General features: G+C 38.1%; 1 protein-coding gene across 2 annotated transcripts in view; it reads right to left on the reverse strand.

Annotated features, from left to right (window-relative positions):
* HACD2 (3-hydroxyacyl-CoA dehydratase 2) overlaps positions 1-17,222 on the reverse strand; it is a 96,243-nt gene extending 79,021 nt beyond the window's left edge. The window contains exons 1-3 of one of the 2 annotated variants that reach the window (XR_005217060.1): positions 16,993-17,222; positions 13,298-13,415; positions 2,877-2,895 (exon numbers count right to left, since the gene is read on the reverse strand). Coding sequence is in view for 1 of the 2 variants with exons in the window: in XM_037837042.1 (XP_037692970.1) it covers positions 2,877-2,895; positions 13,298-13,415; positions 16,993-17,147 (292 nt within the window). In the remaining variant the exon portion in view is untranslated. The remainder of the gene's footprint in view (positions 1-2,876; positions 2,896-13,297; positions 13,416-16,992) is intronic. The other variant, XM_037837042.1, reaches the window with a different exon arrangement.
* Positions 17,223-21,496: the final 4,274 nt, after the last annotated feature.

Here is a 21,496-nt window from a genome sequence, read left to right on the forward strand (position 1 = left end):
TTCCCTGGCACCTTCTCTTACCAAATAAAATCAGTTTGGAGTCATATGCTGCTAACCAATATTATGATGATGGTGAAATTCTTGAAATTCACTTTTAATAAATAATTAAAATTATTTAATCAGTTTGAGAAGAGTGCAAGCTGGCAACAGAAAATATTTGAAACCACAAATCCAGGATATCTATGCAAAAGGTCTTTTGTCCTTGTCTGTTGAAATCAAACTGCTAACACTCAACCTTAGACATAATATCCTCTGGGCTATGACTGAGCTTTTGTTCAGACATCTGTTCTACAGTTTACAATCAACAGAAAACTTCCAAAGTTATTTATATTGATTTTATAATTTCAGACATAAAGGTTCACCAAATGCACAGTCACATCTTACCAAGAGTATCTTCAGCTCCAGACTCTCTACCTCTAATTTCTATTCCAACTAAGAGAGCAGCTACACTGCAGAAATCATCTGAGAACCACCTCATATACCATATGCCTCTTGCACAATCTAGTCTTGAAGACAGCACAGAAGAAAAGATAACACTTCTTTCAACACAAACTGTACCGCATGAATAAAGAAACCACAACTCGTCTTTGTAGTCTTCTGAACAAGATGTCTCAAAGTGGTTTTTAATTCTTGTCTCTAGTAAAACATTACATAAACATAAATCTTAGGTTGAGGGTTGCACAGCATTTGAGAAATCCTGCTTCTCCTTCCCAATGGAGACCAATCAACCTACTTGGAAAAATTTGGGACATGGGAACTCACAGGAAAGGAGAGAAGGCTGACTTCCTCATAGAAAGGAGCCCCTCACATAGAATATTGGTTTACTATTTCTGGAGGCTACTTCTGCCAAACTGCACTGACACAACCATGGACAAGAAGCAACTCCAGCCCATGCTAAAAAAACGAGGCTCTGAAGCACCCACTTAAATAGACATTGCAAGAAAGAATTACATTTATATAAATCTAAATATTGAACATTACAGTAAGGAACAGAATAAAACTTTTAACATTCTATGACATTATACTGCCTTACTTAATAATAACTGCTACCATTTTATTGGGCAATTATTCAATATCACCACGTTCAAGACACTGTGCTAAGTGTTTTTCATGCATTGTTCCATTTAATTTTCACAACAACCGATGAAGTAGGTATAATTATCACCCTTTTATTGATGAAGAAATGGAAACACACAAAAGTTGAGTTGAGTTACTTCCTGGAAGTCATAAAACTGGTAAGTAACCAAATCTGACTGAGGTCCATACTTTAAATCAACAAGCATGTAAGCTAGAGACATCTCAAGATTCTAAAATAAGTGTCTAAAAGACCAAGTTGTTATACTGAAAATTTTCAGAATGCCACAGAGAAACACATCATTAGTCCAAAAAATTGCACTTAAATTATGTGTGTAAAAAAAAAGCATTGCTTGTAGACTAATGCTAGAAACAGTCTTTTTATTATTATTACTGGAACTGTGAACATTTAGAAACCAGTTTTGGGAAATTTCACCAGTGTTTAGCAAGATTATGATCAAATGTTCACCAAGCTCCCACTAGGTGCTGGGGACTGTGTTAGGTGTTGGAATGGAGAGAGCAGTAAGAAACAGTTTTTGCTCTCAAAAAATTCAGTATGGTGGGGGTGGGAGGAGGGGGGATATAGTTTCAGCAACAGACTACAATACAACATGGAAAGTATAGCAGAGTGAGGTGTAAGGTATTATAGTAATGTGAGGAACAGGACCTAATCTAGCTAGTGGGTGGTAAGGAAGTTTACTGGAGGATGAGTAGCAAAGTGTTAGCCAGCTGAAGGGGTCACCTGCCCATTCAGGCAGAGCACAAAGCTTGGACACAGATGCAGAGGCAAGAAGCAGTGCAGTAGCATGGTACCTGGGGGACCCAAGAGAAGGTCAGGGTGCCGAAGTACAGAGTAGGAGGAAGGGAATGGGCACAGGTAGGTTGGAGAGGTGGGCAAGGCCCATAGCATGCCACATGAAGAAACTAAAACCACGGAAGGGTTTTAAGCAGGGAAATGACGCACTCAGAATTATCGGTTAGATAAATCCTTTGTACCCTTCTGAACAATAAGTCTCTTTCCTCATCTTTGAATTTCCCAGTGCCAAATGCAGTGCCCTGTCTACAGTAAACAGCCAGTTAATTTATGAATTAAATCAATCAGGGCCACATAATGGTTTGGAGGTGAAGTTTTTAGACCTTATGTGCGTCTGAATGAGAATCAACGCCAAATCCTCCCTTTGAGGGACAAGCCTGGAATGCACAACCCCTATGGGCTGCTCCATATGGACTATCAACTTTTCCAAATTGCTTTTTATTTAATTAGAAGGGCCAAGCCACCCCAGACTAGAGGCTTATCTCAGCAGACTTTGATAATTCTCCCCCCAAAAGAAAAAGAAAACGTATTGTATTTGCCTATAGTAAAAATCCCTTAGATTTGTATAACCTATTCATCTGGAGGTAGGCAAGATATGCATTTTCCTCATTTAAAGATGAGGAAAGAGAATATAACATTTAAGAGATCAGAGAGGGGTTTCAATAGAGGTCAGCACCAGAATCCCAAGTCACATTTTTATAAACAAGCTGGTATTTCTCTATTACCCTTGTAACAAGAAGGTGAGAGAGGCCTCTTTAAATTGACAGAGCAAAATGGCTGTAACATTTAATAAGTGTCCTGCACTAATATCTAAATAGTACCTATGATTTTAGAAATCAAAAGTCATTCTACTTTGAGCAATTTTACATATAATGATTAAATGGTTTTGTTTTTTCAATATTCAATAAGAATCAAGCCTATCATCTATGACTGGAAAAAAAAGAAGCAGAATACACTGTAGATAGTAGGGGGGAAATTCCATACTTACCTATTGCACAATGTAAAATCTAGAGAGAAAAAAAGAGGGTAGGGGAGAGAAGAATTAGTAAGGATCAATAATATTATCATTTTATTTCATATAAACAATGTTTTCAGTAAGGTTAGAACAGTGTCTGCCAATCGGAAATTGAAATTTTGTTTTGGGATAGCTGTAGTTTCAGTTTTATCCTAAAATTATTCCTAATCTATTACACAACTGTTTTCTTGCCTCTTGTATTACTGGTGTATAATATAATGGAATATTATCCAGCCATAAAAAGGAATGCAGTTCTGATACATGCTATGACATGGATGAACCTAGAAAACACCATGCTAAGTGAAATAAGCCAGACACAAAAGGACAAATATTGTATGATTCCACTTATATGAAATATCTAGAGTAAGACTCATGGTGACAGAAAGTAGATAAGAGATTACAGGGGCTGAGGGAAGGGAGGAATGGGGAGTTACTTCTTAATGGGTATAGAGTTTCTGTTTGGGGTGATGAAAAAATTTTGGAAATAGATAGTGGTGATGGTTGCACAACATTGTAAATGTAAATGTAATTAATGCTACTGCATTGCACACTTAAAAACAGTTAAAGTAACAAATTTTGTTCTACATATTTTACCACAATAAAAATTAAAAAGGAGGGGGAGACCTACTTACTTAACAGGCAGTCTTGAAGGATAAATACTAAAATGGTAATAGTAGGTGGTGAGCTAAGGACAGATATGCATTTTCTTCTTTATGCTTATTTGTCGTTTTTTTTTTTTTAACTTTTTATTTTGAAATACTTTCAAACTTACAGGGCAGTTACTAAAATAATACAAATTCCACAGAGACCTCCAACCTACCCTTACCCCCCTAGATTCGCATATTCACCAACTTTAACGTTTTTGCCACATTTGCTGTATCATTCATCTCCTTATCCACCTATTTATCTGTCTGTCTATGTTATTCTATTTAGCAATACATTTTCTGAGCACTTGAGTGTAGATTGTATACATCATGTTTCTTGAACATTTAATACTGCTTATGTACATTTCCTAAGAACAAGGATATTTGCTTATGTAACCACCTTTAGTGCACTTATCATTGTAACATTGATATAAAACTTACAGTCTATATTCCAATATTTTCATTTGTCCCAATAATGTCCCTTTGACCTTTTCTCCTCCCTCGTTATATCCCATCCAGGATCACGTACTGCATTTAACTGTCATTTTTTCTTCAGTTGCTTTCTTTTTTCAATTGTGTAAACATATATATAACATAAACTTTCCCATCTCAGCCACTCTCAAGCATACCAGTCAATGGGATTACTCACATACACAATATTGCGGTACCCTCACCACTTCCCATTACTAAAACTTTCCCATCTCCCAAACAGAAACCTTATACCCATTGCCCCTGCCCTCCACGCATGGCAACCTGTACCCTAGTTTCTGTCTTTATGATCTTGCATATTCTCCAATATTTTCTTTGTAGTTTATACAAGGGGCTTAAATTTAACATCCTAAATCTATAACAATCTGGTTTGCATTGATACCAAGTTAACTTTAAATGTATACACAAACTATGTTCTTATGCCCCTCCATTCCCCTACCTTTATGCAATTCCTGTCACAAATTGCATGTTTATACATTGCTAATCCAAAACCACTGATTTATCGTTATACTTTACGCAATTGCCTTTTAGATCCTGTAGGAAATTAAAAAGTGGAGTACAAGCCAAAAATACAACAGCACTGGCATTTATATTTACCCATGTCATTTCTCTCACTGGAGATCTTTATTTCTTATGCAGCTTTGATCTATTGTCTATTGTCCTTTCTTTTCAACTTGAAGACGTTTCTTCAGCATCTCTGGTATGGCTGGTCTAGTGGTGATGAACTTCCTCAGCTTTTGTTTACTGGGGAATATCTTAATCTCTTCCTCATTTTTGAAAGACAGTTTTGCCAGATACAGAATTCTTGGGTGACAATTTTTTGCTTTCAAAAAATGTCTTGCCTCCATGGTTTCCCATGAGAAATCAGCACTTAATCTTACTGAGGTTCCATTGTATGTGATACACTGCTTGTCTCTTGCAGCTTTAAAGAGTTCTCTTTATCTCTGGAATTCAACAATTGATTATAATATGTCACAGAATGGGTCTGTTTGGGTTCCCTGTTCGGAGTTCGTTGAGCATCCTGGATGTGTATATTTATGTCTTTTGTTAGTTTGGAAAGTTCTATCAGCCATTATTTCTCACTTTGCTTTATCTGTTTTTTTCTTCTACAACAAATATATAGCAATATAATATTTTATACACACACACACACACACACACACACACATATATATATATATATATATATATATATATATATATATATATATATATATATATAGCTGGAGGGGAAACTTTCCCATCTCCTCTGGTTTCTATGAGGAGAAACTTCCTCCAAATATTTCCAGTTTCTCTTCACTCTTTAATCACCTTACCTTGGGGAAGGTAGGAATGGCTCAATTGAACCATAAATTTGGGAAGAATAAATGGGGCATTTTCAATTCAGCTCCATCCCAGGAGTTCCACAGAGAACCCCAAGTTCTCCTTGTTTCCTCCATGCCACCCCCAGGTAATGCTACCTAGGATAGGTTGCACAGGTGGGTCCAATTCTGGAGTTCAGTTACCAAATCCATTTGGCTCACACACTAAAGCAAGTCCTCCAATTTAGCCTCTATCACTAAAAGAGGTGATTTTTAGAATGCATATGCAATTCCTTTGATTAATTTCTCAATGTTCAGAACATATGCAGTAAAAAGAGGACTATTTATTGGGCCCTCCTAGAGACTCCAAACATGTTTTCAAAATCCTTTTACATCCATTATAGGAGGTAATAGGTGAAATTTCCTTATTTACCATTAATTTTTCTCTTTGTCACATAATTTCACATTTTTGCTATATTCAGCTCTATAATTTATTAATTCATTCCATGCTTAATTTTCATATTCTGATAATGAAATGTTGAATTCTCATAGAACTTAAAACTGGCAAAAAAAAATTTAAGGTCATCTGTGCCGTTTGGATGTATTATGTCTCCCCAAACACATGTTCTTTAATGCAATCTTGTGGGGGCAGATGTGTTAGTGTTGATCAGGTTGGAATCTTTGAATTAGGTCATTTCTATGGAGATGTTACCCACCCAACTGTGGGCAATACCTTTGATTAGATTATTTCCATGGACGTGTGGCCCCGCCCATTCAGCATGGGTCTTGATTAGTTTACTGGAGCCTTTTAAGAGCTCAGACAGAAGGAGCTCAGTGCTGCAGCCGAGAGACATTTTGGAGATGGCCATTGAAAGTAGACTTTTGCTAGCCCAGAGTTTGCCTGGGAGAAACTAAGAGAACACCGCCAGATGCCTAGAGAGAAACATCCTGGGAGAAAGGCATCTTGGAACCAGAATCCCAGAGCAGACGCCAGCCACGTGCCTGTGCCTTCCCAGCTGATGGTTTTCAGGATGCCATTGGTGTTTTTCAGTGAAGGTTCCCTATTGTTGATGCCTTTGTTTGGACACTTTCATGGCCTTAGGACTATAACTTTGTAATCAAATAAACCCCCTTCATAAAAGCCAATCCATTTCTGTTATATTGCATAACGGCAGTAATGGCAAACCAGAACAACATCTAATCTAGAAGATTTACTGCAGAAAATGAATTGAGCCCAAAGAGCTTAAGACCAGTGTCATGAGCTAATTAATGGCAAAACCAAGTCTTAAAACCTAAATATCTTGTCTCCAATGTCCTTTTACATATACTGTAAACCTTCCCAAGGACAATTCTATTTTTATTTCTAGGATAGCATTTCTGCCAGCTTTTCTATATATTTTGTTTTTCTGATGTTCAGATAATCATTCACTCATCAACTAATTCCACCAACATGTCTCCCATGTTCCTGCATTACAAACTGTGAACTCTGAAAGTTTCTCTTTAGCTTTTGTTCTAAATTGACTTTATCTTATGCTAGTAAGATAAAGGGACTCCTGCTTTTTTTTAAGCTTGGTGATGTAGGTTTGTCTGACCTTTAGAAAACTTAAGTCAGTCTCATATAGGCAACATACTGTTGGATTTTAGTTTTTAAAACTAGTAACCACTAGTAACCACTAGACCTTATTTTGATAAAATTAATCAGTCCATTTGTATGAATATTTACAGGATAACTACAGCAGATGCTAAACTTGGTATATCACTTCAAATCAAAATATAAAGTATCTATGCTGCCTATTTTTCTTCATTTTTTGAAAAACTTGATTTTCTTCATTTCCTCATTTGTCTTTTGTAGATTTTTTTTATTATTTTAAAGATTCACAGAAGTGAATGCATATTAAAGTATATAGAGTAAGAAGTGGAAATTCCCTTTTATCTGTCCCCTCTTCTCCCCCGATAACACTTCCTTCCATACCTTTTTCTGGTAAAATCTGGAGTATCTTATGAAATTCCATCGGGACACTTTGCAATCTGTATCATGGTCTAATGCAGTAGTCACTAGCCATATGTGCCTATTTACATTTAAATTAAAGTAAATAAAATTAAAAATTCAATTTCTCAGTCCCACCAGCCAGATTGCAAGTGCTATAGGAAATTTCACGGTCTGGTATCAAGGAACCTGATACTTCTCATTTCATGTAGATCTTTTTCTTCTTGGATATCTGAAGTCCCAGGCTGTTTTTACTGATACATTTTAAATCATCTCTTTTTTACTGGAAATTATCTTTGCTTTAAATTTAGCAATTTAGCAAATAGGTGCCCAGGAAGGGAAGAGATTTTTTTTCTTGGAAATCAGCTCTATGTGGAAATCTATATATTCTCAATAACCATACTGAGATTGCCTTTCAGTTCAGGAGTTTTCAGGAGTTTTCTGTAATTCTTCCCCCTGGTAATATTTATGAGTTATACCTTCCAACCTTATCTATTTCTTCTGGCAGCTTTACTTTTTTATAGGTATGTACCCTCAATCTGTTTACTAGATACATCAGTGCCACTGGATTATTATTAACCTGGGGAGTTTCACTACTTTGCTATGTATTTTGTTTTTCTCATGTTAAGATAAATCATTCATAAATTTGCTTGTCCACCAACATGTCTCTGATGCCTGGCACTGTATCTTTTGTAATGTTCCTTTTAGATCACAAATGGTGAACTCAGAATTTCTCAGTGGCTTATACTCTGAAACCTACTTTATCTTAGTCTATGACTAGAAATTCTTGCTTTTCTTCAATCTCCAGTATCACTGTTTCTCTGCCCTATGGGCTCCTGCCGTGTACTGCCACCATTGATATTTTTAGTTTAGTGTTTTTTGTTGTTGTTGTTGTTTTAACTCACAGCACATTCCTTTTTGCATTCATTAGCTATCTTACCTCTTTGAATACCATATCAGTTTGCGTCTATTTGCTCAAGTTGTCAAGCAGTGAGGCCTGTGTGGATGGGTTCCTGTTTCCTACAGGCTCCCTGTTTTCTTCTGATGTTGTGACACTTATTAATTATACCCAAGTTCTATTTTTTCTATGGTTTTCACATTGTTTTTGAAGTTGATTTTCCTGGAGTTTGTTCCTGTTTCTGTTTATGATAGATATCTCCACTATGACTTGCTCTGCTAGCTTTTCACAAGTCTCTTTTGAAGGTCTGCTTTCTCAAACAAGTCCTTAAGATAAAGGCAGTCTAAAACATACATACAACTTATGTTTCAAAAGTTCTTTTTTAAGATTATTGGGAAATTAGCATATTTTCACAAGAAGGAAAAATATTGCAGATGATGATTATGTCCTCAGTGTAGTTCACCAAAGCAAACTATAATGTGCCTAAAGCATAGTAATATATTAATACACCATAGAACCTAACCATCTAATAGACCGGACGGAAAAAATCATCCAGTGTTTGAGTCTACAAAGACAGAAAAACTGGCAGGAAGACAAGATTGGAGCCTTTTCTTCTTAAGAACTCTATAATTTCTTAAAATTTTGCCTTATTTTAGAGAAAATCCAGATTCAGTTTACTGAATATTCAATAAAAGATTTGAAGAGAGTTGTGAGGTGAGGCATAAGGAGTTAGACCAGAATACAGACTTGGGGCTTAGAAAGTGGCAGTGGGAGTCAGAAGACATGGCAAGGCTCTCATCTCTACTTCACCTCTTTTCCAGAACCAGTCGTGCCATTTCAGACCCAGCCCCAGATCAACATTAGGAAAAGATCAGAAATGAGGCTAGATATTGGAAAGCATAGATCTGAAACATTTCCATCATCACAGAGAATGGCAGGGAAGGGGGATTCCTGAGGTCCTTTAGGCATTCCCAGGTGGGCAGATGTAGGTAAATGATACATAACCGGATGTACATGTCATTCTCAACAGTTACAGCCTTTGCAGAACATTTCTTAACCCAACTGAATCCTCATAGTAATCACAGAGGCATATCCCATCATGTTCTTAATAATACAATATTGGAAAATATCTGATATAATTATAGTTTAATGTAACTGAAGATATTTAGAAATCCAAATAATCTCAGAAAAAATTTTAAACTGCCATAATGTAGCACAATCTACTAATTTTTAATCCTTGACTCTTCTAACAAAGATGGAAAGATAGTCTATAGTTACCATTGAATATCATGGGTCCAAAAAAAGAATGAAGAAGGAAGAACAAAGCTTACCCACGGCTCATGGATGAAGAGCATTTTTACTGAAATATAATTCACATACTGTAAAATTCACCCATTTAAAGTGTACAATTCAGTGTTTGTGGTATGGTCACAAGATTGTGCAACCATCAATACTATCTAATTCCAAAACATTTTCATCACCCTAAACAGAAATCCCATACATCCATTAGCAGTCACTTCCCATTCTCCAGTTCCCATAGCCCCTGGGGACCAAGGATCAACTTTCAGTCTCTATGGGCCCGTTCTGGACATTTCATATAAATGGAACCACACAATATGTGGTCCTTTGTGTTTGGCATCTTTTACTTAGCATAATGTCTTCAAGGTTCATCCATGTTGTTGCATGCATCAGTATTTCATTCCTTTTTATGGCTGGATAATATTCCATTGCATGGATATAACACATTTTATTTACCCATGAATGGCATTTTTAAAATGCTACCTATGCTCAACTCAAGGCACAATGCATTTATTCACACACTGATCTCTTGGCCTACAATACCGATTACCAGCATTTTACTTTTTGCCAATTTATAAATTATCAAATACATTACAAGCTTCACTGTATTGTGTCTTTGAGTACTTTGGTAGATACTTCTGGGGCTTTCCACCCAACAACCCTTTTTCTAGAAAGTGCCTCTTCTTTCCAACCCTTCTACCTGGTTACCTGTGGCCTTGCCCCTGTCCACAGGTCAGGGGGAGCACTCCTGGAGACTGGTCCAGGAAAAAGCACCTGATTCAGGCTGGGAAAATTGGCCCTTCACTGGGAATGTGGAATTAGGACTAAGATTCTTTTTCTAAATATCTGCTCTCTTGATTCCAGGAGCTACAATTTCAGGAGATTTGGGCTGCTACCATTACCTATTACATAGACTAAGAAAGCAAGTAAACTGATCTATAAGAAGAGAAGAATGGATCGGATTCAGAGAGAGAGGTAACAGCAGAAATAAGAGATAGAGCAAGAACTGCTGGGTTCCCTACAGTGTTTTAGTTCCTGATTCCAGGACATTCCTAAGACTGGGCTGCACTGACCTTGGCCCTTAGATTCCACAGGATACACTGTATGCTTATAATAAACCCTCCTTATTATTTAAGTTAATTAAGGAGGTTTCTATTATCTGCAGCCAAGAAGCCTAATATAATCATCTACCAAATAAGATTTTAAGGCTTATTAGTAAGGGTTCAGTCTCCACAGTACTCATTACAGTGACTCAAACACATACTTATTTTAATTATTACTGGTGGAATCATTTGGAAAATTATCTATACAAAAATACTTAAAACATTCTTGGATGAGTATGTAGGAAAAAATTAGAACTTGTGTCCATTGTATTAAAAAAGAAATGTTACTGTATCACCAACTCAGTATATCTGCGTCCCATTTTGCAAAGAAAATTTCCTCAGAAACTAAGCTGTCTTTTCGTCTCATACTACAATATGTCCATTTACACTTGCTTGGTAAATATTTCAGGTCTTTTAAAAAGCAAAATGTTCTATTTTCCTAAGAGGATTTTAAGTTTCTTGAGAACAAGTAAACCCTATTTCCTTTTTGAGCAAGTTCCTTAAGAACCTACTGAAGAATATCATTCAGCATACAGAGATATAAAGGAGTAGCTGATCTCCCGGGATTAATTTTCTCCTCCTATAAATAGGATATATTGTAAAGCACTAATAATTCCCACAAGGACAACCGTTATCTGTAACTAAACAATGCCATGCACATGCAATTATTATATAATGTAGGTTGGGTAGGCAATGAAACACTCCTTAACCAGACTACTCAGAAAAGGCAGCTTTGATAAGCTTGTTCTATCAACCCAGTCAAAGAAGTCTACTGCCATCAGTGACCTCTGCAATGCTAAATGACTGCATATTCCTAGGAGTCTTCACTATATTATGTAGGGTCCTCTTCCTGAAATCAATTCCAGGATTTGTCACCTAATTGGAGATAACAGAGATAAAACCAAAAATCCAAAATATTTTCTTAAATTCCTATTAAAACTTCTGTAGGGATAAATGGATTAATCCTTCAAAGTCTAACATTTGGTTCCAGAGTAGATTTTGTATCACACTATTTACTGTCACTACCTTCTCCAAGATGTACTTATATTTTAAAAATTATTATACTTCTAATATTACAAAGACTTATGGAGATAGAATTCCCTCTAAATTATTGAAGTATTCCAATGGGGTACTACTCCCTACTACGTCAAGCACTGGGGAAGTTTCTGGTGGTCTTGACCCTAAGCTTGCGTCTCTGTAGCTTGAGAGAATTCTGCTGGCCAAAGCTCCGAGCACGAAAGGGCTACTCATTTACAACAGCCTCTTTAAAAAAAAAAAAAATTTAAGTTGCTAAGTTTAAAAGATCCCAATCCCAGGATTTGTTTAAGTTTTCTCAGGCTCAAAATGTTCCAGCAGGAAGGCACCTTAGCTTTCTAGTTTAATCTCATTGTTTTACAAATGAGAAAATGAGGCAGACAAGAGTTATATGACATGCTCCCTCAAACTACCAACTTACAAAAAGGGTCCTCCCAGCTAGAAGCTCATTTTATCATATCACCTACATAAAACGTGAAAGTTGAAATCCTTTACCTTCTAAGGAAAAAAAAAAATTTCTCCTTTCAAAAGTGAGGATGGGAGATGGAGGAATCACATACCATTTCATGGAAGTAAACAGTTTTATCTTAAATATCATTTCATAGCTCAGGTTTTAAAAATCGCCACTGAAGTATAAATGTCATGATGGGCTTGCCCTGGAGGCTAAGTGAAATGAAACTGAATACGAGCTCTTCCATACAATGTGAAGGTTTTTCACCCTAACAAACTATGGCAGCTATTGATTTTGTGTGCCCAAAGCTATCCCCGTTCACCCTTTTCCATCCTAGACCTGGTCAATCAAGAATGTCCTACCACTGACAAGAGTGATTAGTCTAAGCAAGGTCAAATAGAATCCTTCTCTAGAAATGGGACTCAGATGCTCAGAAAAACAAACTCCCTCTCTGTTTCCCACTATGTGGAAAATGTGGTTTGCACTAGAAGGCTAAGGCCAACAATCAAAGAGAAATATAGATAAGCAGAGATGAGAAATGGAAAGTGTGTGGCAATGACAAATCCTTGGTTTTCATCCCTCATTCTATTGATTCAGTAGGTTAACCTCTAACTTTATCAACTACAGTAGCCAGAAAATTCTTTTTTTTGCTTAAAATAGTTTGGGTTGGATTTCTGTCACTTGCAATTCAAAAATCCTAGTATATACTTACCATGGGAGCTAGAACTACATATGCATTACCCTTAATACAGGAAAATTAATAAACTTTTGTTAAATTTTGTCTTATTTTAATGTCTTTAGGCAGACTCTACCATTATGTTTATCACTCCTAATATCCTACACCCATTAACTTCTCTGTTTCTATTATATGTCTGGCCCCTGAAAGTATCTTGAGTTTGTTTACACTTCCCTAGGATGTTACTAGAATTCTTCTGAATCTTAATATAAAATTGTTTCATTTTATTTCCAATTAAAGTTGAATATAAAATGTAGTCTAGGTAGTACAAGTAAACTGAGATTTTGTCTTATCCAGAACATTGAAAAGATAGTCTAATATCAACATTTTAGTATGCTGAGGCAAAATTTCAAGTGAATCCAACAGAGATATGGCTGCTTCAATATAATTTGGTAGCATGTTTTTTACTTTATAATACTATAAATCAATAACAAGAAATCTCAAGACCTACCTCCAATAAGGCTCCAGTTTGGAAGAATTTCAAAGGCTTTTCGATTGAATAGTAAAGGCTATGATAGCTACCCTTAGCCAGGTATGCTCTGACCAGACCAACTGCTATAACAAGCCACCTAAGGAAAAGAGAAAAAGGAGCAATCAAAAAAAAAAAAGCTAAGAAGGATTTAAGTAATAAAAAGATGTGGCAACAGATATTGGCTAAAGGTGACATCAAGAATCGAGTATTGCCCCATCAATATGAACAAGATAGGGTACTCACTGCCTAGACACCCATGAAGATGGTGAAAGAGATTAAGTGAGAGGAAGGCATAGCAACATTAAGATAAGATTTAACAAAGGTCTATGAATACTGAAAATTTATATAAACATATTTTTTTTAGATGCTGGGGTGTTGAAATAGCTGGAAGAAGATAAATGACATGGTGGAACTGTAACCTACAACATCCTTTGAAATTTGCTCTATAGCTAATTGTGCTTTCAAAGTCTTTACCTTTCTGTACATAACCTATAGTGCATAATAAGGAAAGAACTGAAACTGTGGAACTGTAACCATAACATAACAATTTTTGAAATTACCTATATGACCTCTTGTTGAGGTGTACATTGAAAGTTAGCCCTTTTCTGTATATATGTTATATTTTACAATAATGGAAAAAGCTGAAGTTGTGGAACTGTGACCCAGGACATTCTTTGAAATTTGCTAACTATTTATTAAATTGTACTTTGAAAGTTATCACTGTTATGCATTTATGTTAAAGTTCACAATTTTAAAAATACATAAAAAAAAAAACAAACAATACTGCAATGTATCTTGTGGCCTACTTTTGCAACTACATTCTTTAGTGTAAGTTCCTAGCACTGAAATTATTGGGTAAAAAGAAACACAGGCTAAAAAATTTATAGATGTTGTCAAATTGTAGCAATTACCCTTATGCCAAAGGTATACATGAAGATATCCGGTTCCCAAGTGAGTATTGTCAAATTTAAATTTTACCAATTTTATAGATAAAAATGTTATTTCAGTTTACCTTATTTTAATTGTTAATGAGGTTGAGCATCTTTTCAAATGTGTATTGACCATTTGTGTTTCTTTCTCTTTATATTCCTATTCGTGTCTTTTGTTCAATGTTCTATTGGATTATCTTTTTCTTTATTGATTATACCCTTGTAGATTTAGGAAATGAACCCTTTGTCTGCAATATAAGTTACAAATTAAAAAAAAAAAAAAAAAGAATCAGGTACTGGATTTATCAACTACATCTCTCGGGAGCCAAGCTGTAATGCACAGAAATGTTGCACCACCAACAGCACCCTAGCCAGACTGCTCTGCAAAAGCACAGTGGCACCTAACCCATCTGGAGCTCAGCTTTTTGGCACCCTTGTCTGTACAGTACAAGGCCAAAATGAAGGGAATAAGCTGAAACGGTCCTTCAATAGCTAAACTAGGTGCCAGAAAGACCACGAGAAAAAACTGTTAAAGAAAAAAATTTAATGGCCTATGAGGTTAAAGGGTCTTTAATAATAATAATACGATGGGAAGAAGATGTTTTAAACTAATTTTACAAGCATCTCATTCGAATATACCCAGACCTTGAAATCTATCCTTTTAAAACTGCAAATGAAATAATAAAAGGCTTTTTAGCTGAATTTCCCAAAGCCAACTCAGAAAAGAAAGCCAGATCAATACAAAATACAAAAGGAAGCATTCAGAGTATAGCTGTAAAGGTTACATCTCTGCTCTACTGCCCTCAAAAATAGATTTCTCAGGCCCTATAATTTTTTATTTGCTAAGCTCCATAATGAAACTAATGCACTTTTATTAAGGTATATCTTTTTAAAGGAATTAATAGATTTACCTAAGTGAACAATCTCAACTAGGCTATGAGGTATGTGATCTATGTAATTTCTAGAAAACATCATATATATTACAAAAGTGTGTAAAAGAAGAAATGGATTCCTTGATGATATAACTGGCCCAGCATTAGTCACCTAGAAAAAAAGCTTACTTTACCCTCACAATCCCAGTTTCTTTTCCTGGTTTAAGATGCCACTCCTTACTCTCCACCCCATTATCTATGTTCATGGCCTAGGAATAAAGACTTCTTTCCTTCATGCCCAAAGTATCTTAAAATCCCTCTCCAGTCGAATGCTCTCATGGATGCTCTTGCTAAACCAAGAACTTTATATATATACACATATAAATTCCTGAATGTTCTTTTAAAAATCACTCTAGTGACCATTTATGTGCTGAAGAAAACTTCTATCTCTATTATTTCTTCTTACCTCTATTATTTCTGAGTCAAGAAATAGGTTCTAGATCCAGATCTGCTACTAAAAAGTTCTAGGACTGCAAACAAGTCAAGCAAGTTATAACTTCTGAGCCTAGCTTTCAATACCTACCATTTCTAATTATAGCAGTAAATGTATGATCCTCCCAAGATATATACATATATTTAGCAAAAAAACCAAAGATTAAACTGTAAATATATGACAATACCATTTGTGTAAAAAAGAAGGGAAAGAATTATGTACATATTTGCTTGTATCAGCATCTGAAGAATACACAAAATTAGCTATCTCCAGGGAGGGGGTCTGGGTGAAAGGGAAGGGTGAGAGCGAAGATTTTCACTGAATGCTCTTGTATATATTTTGAATTTTTCACCTTGCCAATTTATTATCTGTTTTAAAAATAAATAAAACTGGTAGTTCACTATTCAGTTCTAACTTTTCTGTATGAAACTTTTCATAATAAACTGTTAGGGAATTTTATACATATATATATATATAAGTACAATTTAAAAATGAGTAATAGTCTGATTCTACACTCCTTCTCACCAGAAACCACGAGATCAAAGAATTCCGGAGCTGGAGGACCGTGGAGATCACCTAACCCAACTCTTTAGTTTTACACATGAAAAAAACGGAGGCCTAGGAAAATAAAGTGAATTATCTACGATCACACAGCTAGTTAAGTAAGTGTCAAAACTAGAAATAAAAACGCGCCATTTACAAGGGATGGACTGAAATAAGGGAGGAAAAGGAACGGTAAAACCTGTTTCGAGGATCTATTACCCTCCTCTCCCAGTAACGCCACTCCCAATCCATCCTAAAAAGTCTCAACTTCTCTAGAGTACAGCTCTGCCCATGTCACTGGTCAAAAACTTTGAACACTTTTCCATTACCTTTCAGATCAAAACTCAACCTGGTTTTGAAAACAACCGCCTAAAAAATGGACACTCTGCAGCCACAGCTCCCAACACTTCCCTTGCGGGGTGGGGTGGGGGGGGACCGACGACAGTTCACCATGCGTGATTTGCTGCCTGCGTTCTCCCCTTCTGCGCTGCAGGATCGCCCAGCACACGGCCCCTCAGACCTGGACCTGCGGTTTGCCCACCCGTCCTCCCAAGGCTCTTCCGAGTCAGCGCCCGGGTAGTCTTCCTCGCACCTCCTGAGAACCCTGATCTCCCCCCGCCCAGAACTTGGCTCGGCCGCCCACCCAGGTGGGAGTTCCTGGGCAAGCACAAGGACCGATTCAGCTCTGGACGCCCTCGCCCCCCAGAAGTCGGGTTCCGGACTCCGACCGCCGGGGCTGCACTGCGCGTGGCTGACCCCGTCGCTCCGCTGGCCGCAGGGCCCCCTCCCCGGCCTGGCTCGATCCCCACCTTCCGCGACCCCAAGCCCCAGCCTCACCCGGCCGTCATCACCACATTGTAGATGACCAGGTACGCCGTGGCCAGAGGCCCTGGACCCTTCTTCCTCCGCGTGCCGCTGGCTTCACCGGCCCCGGCCCGGCCACCGCCGCCCCCATTTCCCTTCGTCGCTGCAGTCGTCGCCGCTGCCGCCATGTCAGGCGACCAGAGCACGCTGTCCCTGCGCGAGCACCACAGACCCGGACTCGGCAATGCAAACGAGTGGAGGGAAAAGTGGGGGGAGAGGTCGGGGGGCGGGGGAGTAGGCGGGACAGAGGCCGCGGGGCGGGGCCAGGGACAGCGCCCACGGCGGTCGCCATCTTGGAAGAGGGCGAAGACGCTGCTGGGCGCTCCACGCCCCACGGCTGGTCTTAATCGCTACTGCCATCTTGGATCAGGGTAATCACCGCCTCTTTTGCGCTCCGGGTAATAACCTCTGGCGCCATCTTGGATTAGGTCAATGTCGCTTTTGGCCATCTTGCCGTCTGGACTATAGATGCCTGGATGCTTCTGTCGTCCCTGGTTATTCCCGCTCCTATAATCACAGCCGTCATGTTGGGTCAAGACAATTACAATTTCATTCTTCCTTCTCATCTTGGCTTCTCCCAATGGCCCTATCTTCACTCATACACGCGTCTAGTAACCTGCCATTTTGGATCAGGGCAATTGACGCCAACTTCACTTCGCATCAACTCGTGAGGCTGGCAGGGAGCATCTGTTGTGTTCGTTTCCGTAATGGATAGCCAGATGGATAGTCTCCGAGGGTTTCTTCCCTGCCTTTTAAGTTGCTAGTACTGTGGGGAAAAAAAAAATGAGATTGACCCTCCCACTCCCCCTTACTATCCGATTAAAGTGGCCCGTATGGCTTAGGATCGAACGTCATCAGAGAGGGCTGAGGAGATAACCAGATGTTCAAGTGCATCTTCAAGCCCAAAGCCCTGTGGGCTCCAGCGTCCAGAGCCAGGACCGGGACGAGATGATGCGGCGATTTGCTAAGGGTGAGGTGCTAAGCTATATACCCACAGTGACCAAAAATAGGAGGTCGTTGGCTGAGATAGAAAACCCGTCTCCTGAGAGAAACTGAAACAGCTTGTGGAACCTGCTTCAACCAGCAGACCCCACTTGCCATTCATCGTCTCTTCTAGAGTTTTCTTTATTTACAATTCCCTTGCCGTCAAGTTGTACACACCCAAATGTCTCCTTAAATGAATTACTGTAAATGCAGTGGTATAAAATATTTATTCATTCTAGCAAGTATTTATGGAGCATCTACGAAGTTGCACTGGAGTTCGCGGCACTAAACAAAAGTCTTTGGTATCTGTCGTGTAAATGTAGTTGTAACAAACTGAAAGCAGATCGACATCGAAAGTAAATTTAGCACTTGAAAGTAGATCCCACACGACTCTAGTTTGAATGCTCAATGCAGTTTATTTGCTTGTTTAGTACAAGCTGCCCATACAACCAATGCCCGTATGGTTAACGGCCCCCAGTTCATTTAAAGATGATTCCAGAGCCTCCAACGACGATATCCACCCGAAGGCAGAAAGAAAGCAGGGGGACCTTTAATGAGGGGTCTCGGTTGCCAGGTCTGCGGCAAGTTTTCAAAACCGATGGTCACAGTGCATCCGGGAGAATGGCAGCAAGTTTAACAGAATAGCATGGACATTGGAGCCGGGAGTCAGAGCAATGGGGTGTCAGTCTGCCTCTTACCTGATGTTAGAGAAACCCTCTGGCTGGCATCAGGCAAGTCCATATTGTATTCTAGCATAAATGTCGAATTATCGCTAGTTACAGAAACATGTTTTTCTCAATTTGTTGGCATTCTAATTGTGATCAACATGTTTACAAAGTTTTTTTTTTTTTGGATTCAAGATCATTAATATCATTTCAATAAATAAAAGTACCCCACAGTTAATATTAGAATGTGGAGGGAGTCAGACGAAAATAAATATTATTTAGCGTAGAGTGAAATCAGTTAAGGAAGTATTACAGTAATGCAGGCAATAGTGGTAGTGGTTTGGACCAGAGTGGTAGTGATTGAGGTGGTGAAAACTGAATGCTGGACACATTTTGAAAGTAGACCTGATAAGTTATGTAGATACATGAGATGTGGAGTGTGAGGTAAAAGGGGCCTTGTGAGCCACTTAGAAGAATTGAATTGTAGAAGAAGCAATTTTGAAAGTAGAAATCAGGAATTTTGTTTATGTGTTGAGTTTGAAATTCTTATTAGATGTCCAAGTGGAGAGGTTGAATAGACAATTAGTTTTGGACACGGAGGTTGTGGGACAAAGTGTGGTTAGGGACCCTCTGAGAGTCATCAGGGTGTACATGGTATTTAAAGCCTTGAGACATCTAGAGATTAAGTGAAGATGTAGGAACTAAACAATTGTTGGGATCTTATCATTTACTGCCCTCACAGATTGTGTACAGATACTGTTGCCTTAGCTTCCTAACGTCCTAAAAGAGCAAGCTGGTGGCCTGAATTGCAGAATATGAAAAAAATTTAAAAATTGTGAAGCAAATAATCATTCATCTAAAAGTTTTTTTCATTCATTTTTTCCCAATATTATCTACTTAATGGGAAAGGAGGAGGAGGCTGGAATGCATAAGCTCTGTTAGTTGGAAATCCATTGAAAACTCAATGTATCTTCTTTTGGTTAATTAGGCCCAACTCTATAGTACAGTCAGGGTAACCTTTTCCAAATACAAATTTGTGCTTGTCTACTCCCTTCTCCCCACTGCACCCTGTTAAAACATTTAAATGGATTTTAATTGCAGTTAAGAGAAAATGCAAGACATTTAATATGGCCCACAATAATCTGCACGGTCTAGTCCTTACCTGCCTCTTCAGCCTTATTTCACAGCCTGCTTTCCCTAACCGTACTGGCATTATCTCAGGCTGCTTTCAGTGAGCAATGCTCCTTTCTGCCACAAGGACTTTGCACATGTTATTCCCTCTGTCTAGAAAAGATTCCATTACTACCTTCCTCATTCTGACCTAAATTCTGCCATCACTTTCCCTTAACTTCTGGAATGAATCGTTCTCCCTGTTACAGTCTCCTAGACCATGTACTTTTTCTTGTGACACGTACCATGGTAATTTTATATTTATTTGTGTGATTTCTTTCCCTCATAGAGTACAAGTTTTATAAGGGCAGGAACAGTGATATTTTGTTGTTGGGAGTGGTTGGTTTGAGTTATTTTAGTTTGCATTTGTGTTTTCCCCCTCAACTGCTGAACACTCAATGCCTGACATACCGCCTGACAATATGACACAGTCTGGATCCGTCATGGTTTCTCTACTAAAAGTAATTATTTCAAGAGTTAGGTCCCTAACAACACAAGCAGTGCTCTCAGAGTCCTTCCATAAAATTGATATGTGGATACGAGGGGACGGTATTTGCCTTTTTGCTGGAATTGTTAATGATCAGAGGATGTGAACCTAAGGCTCCTAGCAACCATCTTTCCTTCCAGGTGGCGAGATACTGTTGCTAGAAGCCAAACAGACATTAGAGTGAGTGTCTTGGGGTATTGAGCCTTGGTTTCAGTCCCTGAGGCTTGGTCCCTGTTGCTTTTCCTTCAGTTTTGTGAGTTCTCTCATTAATCTTCCCATCAATGAATCGATAAATTCCTTTTGCTTAATCTAGAAGTCCCAGAACAAAACAGGGTCTCTTTCCCAATTGTTCCAACAGAAGTCCTGGAAATTAATCTCATTACTTTGACTGGTGTTACACGCCTATCACTGACACAATTATTGTGGCCAAAGGGGATAGACTATGCTGATTGGCCAGGTCTTTGTCGTATTCCCACAGAGGAGTACGGGACAGCTTCATTCAAACTGTATGAATTGAGTTTGACTGAGATGTAGCTTCCCAAAAGGAAAGAAGGGGTTTGTTACCAAAATGAGGAGGATGGAGCTAGGCAGGTAAAAAAACAACAGATGCACTATACATATAACTGCCTTTGAGCAGCTTACAAGTTCATAGCTGGGGAATAGCTACATTCAAAGAACAACTGAGATATTAATCAAGTTAGGTCTAGGTAAACATAATTTCAGAATAATTCAAAGCAGTAATTGGTGTGAGGGGAGATAAATCAGGAAAAGCTTCTCAAAGAAGTGTGTTGAACATAATCATAAATAAAGTAATGGATATGTTATGAAGGTAGAAATTCATTATAAGAAATGTAATAGGACACAGTCATGTGTCTACAGAAAGCCAACCAGGGTGGAGAGATAAAAATGAGTTAAAATAAATAGTTGGGCCTTGAGTGCTAGGCCAGGGAATTTCAATTTGAACTAAGACATGATAACGAATCACCGTAGATTCTTTTTTTAAAATTTAATTTTATTGAGATTGTTCACATATTATACAATTATTCAAAGATCCAAAGTGCACAATCAGTTGCCCACAGTACCATCATACAGCTGTGCATCCATCACAATTTTTTTTTCAATTTTAGAACATTTTCTTACTCCAGAAAAGAAATAAAGACAAAAAAAGAAA

Source organism: Choloepus didactylus, chromosome 1 (genome assembly GCF_015220235.1).
Source record: "Choloepus didactylus isolate mChoDid1 chromosome 1, mChoDid1.pri, whole genome shotgun sequence".
Taxonomy (NCBI): Eukaryota; Metazoa; Chordata; class Mammalia; order Pilosa; family Megalonychidae; genus Choloepus; species Choloepus didactylus.